At 35.0% G+C, this 3,654-nt stretch overlaps 1 protein-coding gene and 1 pseudogene across 1 annotated transcript in view; both read right to left on the minus strand.

The window, feature by feature from the left end:
* Window positions 1-180: 180 nt before the first annotated feature.
* LOC149526872 (3-ketoacyl-CoA synthase 2 pseudogene) lies at window positions 181-1,061 on the minus strand (annotated as a pseudogene).
* A 2,328-nt stretch (window positions 1,062-3,389) lies between these two features.
* The window catches only part of LOC110421601 (3-ketoacyl-CoA synthase 11-like), a 2,056-nt gene continuing 1,791 nt past the window's right edge, over window positions 3,390-3,654 (minus strand). The window contains exon 2 of the mRNA XM_021435217.2: window positions 3,390-3,654. This exon is cut by the window's right edge and continues 554 nt beyond it. Within this exon, the coding sequence (XP_021290892.1) occupies window positions 3,426-3,654 (229 nt within the window). The 3' untranslated portion in view covers window positions 3,390-3,425.

Here is a 3,654-nt window from a genome sequence, read left to right on the forward strand (position 1 = left end):
CACGGGAAGAACCAATGGCCCTAGTGTTGTGATGTTTCTTTTCAGGGCTTCTCCGGCAACTGCCATGAGATCTTTGGACAGTGTGACGCCTACTGTGCCTTCTCCATCTTCTTGTTCGAATATGCATCTGTAACTTCTGTCGTTGGCGCCTTCATGGGTGCGAAAAATTTGAACGAGTTCCTACTTCGAGCGATGGCGGTCGGACGATGGGTTTGATAGAAGGAGTGCAGCTCCACCAATCCGGAATAGGCAGTTCGCAAGTAGCATTGCCCTATTGTTGCCTAAATGCGAGCCGTGAGTGATGTTTTCGGTACTGACAACCAGGGCATAAGTCCTTGGGTGCACCTGTGAAAAGAATGTTGAGATTGTTCCAGTAATAGTAATTAGTATCAAATCAAAGAGCTGTACCAACTAAAATATGTTGATATTCCTTTAACATATTTAGTTTGGGTTGTATGAGTGGAGTGATATCCAGAAAGCTTTTATATATAAATAAAAATCAAGAAATAGAAAGCTTTTGTGCATTTGGCAAACTTGCAAGAGTTGTTTGGCAACCTCAATAGAGATAAGTCCAGCACTGCAACCCATCCCACCAAGATTATAACTCAAAATATTCTCTCTAAGCCTGTATCGATTCACAATGGCGGCCGAGAGAGATGGAAGTCGATTGAACAACCTGCTATTCACCACAAAATTCCTATATCCCTAGGCTTCGTTCCAGTTTTCTCCAACAGCTCATCGATTGCTCCAAATATAGCTGCCTCTGATTCCTTTCTTGTCTTTGACATAGCCTTGCAAAATGGAACCTGCATTAAGGCTTTAGGAAAGTATGTTTTCTGACCTAACCCTGACCTCTCTAAGATTTTCTTTTCGAAGGCTAAACTTTCTTCAGTGAATATCCCAGTGCGTGCGCATGCCTGCAGAACAAGCTCTTTGCTAGACATTTCAGCTGGTTCAGGCTTGTAACATGCAAAGTTCACCAGGTAAACTTTTCTTGGGCGGTTTTTGAAGTAAAGGATAGCTGAGAAAACAAGAGAAACTGAGAACATAATTACTGTCATGTGATTGAAGCTATGGTGTCTGCTTAGCTGAATGAAATCTTCAATTGAAAACTTTGGAAACTGAGCTAATATGATGCCAAAAAGGGCCACAGACAAGAGACGCGACGCATTGGAAACTAAGTAATGTAAACCAAGTTTAACGTGTTTGAGTTTGATGGAGAGAGAGTTGGGTATGATGTTATTTCTTCTACCAAGCTGAACCTGAATCCGATCAGGTTCATTGTCTGAGTTATCTTCCTCATCATCATCACCAACAGTAAAAAAAGTGACAAGATATTACCATGTTACACTTTGAGTTTAAATTCACGTGACACGTTCAAACCCAATACTTTTAACAAATATATCAAAACCTTTATCACCACATCCAAGCCTTTATTAATAATTATATTTGCTTGTGTTTTATTTCTTCTTTTCTTCTCTCATTTTCTTTCTTTTTTTTGTTCTTTCTTTCCTCAAACTACGTCATTTTGTAGTATTTTTACACTCTTAAAAATCCTAATAATAAAAATCCTTTGAAGCCTTCATCTCCAAAAAAGAAGGCTCCAAAATCTTGATGTGCCATGCGGTAGTCTCTTAATGTGCCATGTGGCATTCCAAATCCAAAATATAATGTTATTTCAACGTTGATATTAATACCATAACGGTTAATTTAAATAAAAAATATAAAAAAAATTAAATTAGAATAATTTTTAAAATAAAAAAATTAAAATATTATGATTTTATGTGAAAGGGACTACATTGAAGTAATTTTTAAAATAAAGAGATTAAAATATTACAATTTTGAATAAAAAAAAGTAAATTGAAAAATATAGACATTTCAAATATTTTAACTTTTTTTATTAAATAAAGTCAAATAAATCTTTCACTTGAAAATATCTGAGATAAGATGTTTTTTAAATTGTTTTGTTTCTAGCTTTATCTTTAGTTGTTATCATATAATTATTTTAATTATTGAGTAGGTATAATAGGAAAGCTAGCTATTCTTGTAAACCTATAAAAGGCCCGTTAGATCATATAATAAATTGCAATGAGCAGTACATTTTACTAGCCTTTGTCCGTTAGTGCTTTGCTTGTTCCATTATTTGTTCTTTTTCTCAATGGCTTAGTGCAACTCTCTCCACATGAATGCAACTCTGGCAAGTAAGGCAAAAATTTTCCCATTTAATTGAGCTAGCCCTGGTCCCTGGGCCATGAAGACTAATTACTTCTCTTATCTCGTAGCCATTCTCACCTTAATTACTCATTCCAAACAAGAAATATTTAAGCCATTACTTTTGAGTAAATTGATCATTATTAGAGTAATTACCCAAATAAGGCATCAAATCATGCCAGTATTATGTATTTACTTGTGTTATAGCTGCAGTCCAGCAATGTTTCGCTTCTAAATTGATTGTTGCTTTTAATACCCATATAAGAAACCTTATGAAATGGCGGTACCAATGCCATAATGGCATAGAAATGAAATTTATCATAAACTATTATTACATAGAAATGAAATTAAAAAGAGAGGTACACCTGTAGTTGGATTTTTTAATGTTCAAAACTTCATTTTGTATAGGCTCCGAAGATATGAAAAAGAAGAAAAGAAGAAAGACAGATGACGAGAGGCTAAATGATTCCAAGAACCCATATATACAATGCACCACCTATAATATCCAATTCTTCATTAAGCAACATTGATATATTTAACGATATATGAGGGAATTAAGGTTATTTGATACTAATTATATTGACAACAATTTCATTGATCTAATTCAACTTTGACCGATAATTTAGTTATACTAAGGCATTTAAATTTTAGTTTATATATAATGTATAAACAGCGGCTATTGTTAAATATTGACGTTGCAGTCCATAATTCATCTCAAGTTTATAAGGAGAGTGTGATCAATTGTTTTTTTCAAAATTTATAATTTGGGTTTGAAAATTTGATGATAGATTATTTTGATTAATTAATTTTAAGAGAAATAGGTTACAAATTTAGGAAACTTTGTGACAGGGAATAGCTCTGTCTCTTCATCATTGAGGCTTCAATGAGATGGAAATTTTGTCATGGCAGGGGAATCGCCCTGTCTCTACGTATGTGTACAAGTCATATGAAAGTAGCAAATGCAAATTAGCTTTTCTATCTTCTTTCTTGAACGTATAGTGCTCAACTACACTACACTTAGAATCAATGGCAATAAGCCAATAACTACTTTTATTTCTTGCTAAGACAAAAGTAGAAACTTTTCATTGAACTGATCAAGGATTACAAGACGGGAGAGTGAGAAAAGCCTTGACACAGAAGCGAAGCCTCAAATAGCCTTTTGATTTTGACAGATTAAGTTCATGCATGGTAGATGGTAGAAATGTTCGCGCATTTCAATAAACGATGGGTGCCACTTTAGGGACTTGCACAGGAAATTCATCAATTTCATCCGTCCAGGGGTTCTTCTCCATGGCAGGATCGATTGCCCTCAGCGCTCGCCAAACAGCACTGTTGCACTTGAATCCTGATCCGAACCCAATTTGCCATATCCTGTCACGCTTCTTGATTCTTCCTTTGGCCTCTGAGTAAGCCAATTCATACCACAAAGAACTGCTTGAAGTA

The sequence above is a fragment of the Theobroma umbraticum genome, unplaced genomic scaffold (genome assembly GCF_002168275.2).
Source record: "Theobroma umbraticum cultivar Fairchild unplaced genomic scaffold, ASM216827v3 scaffold_130.0, whole genome shotgun sequence".
Lineage (NCBI taxonomy): Eukaryota > Viridiplantae > Streptophyta > Magnoliopsida > Malvales > Malvaceae > Theobroma > Theobroma umbraticum.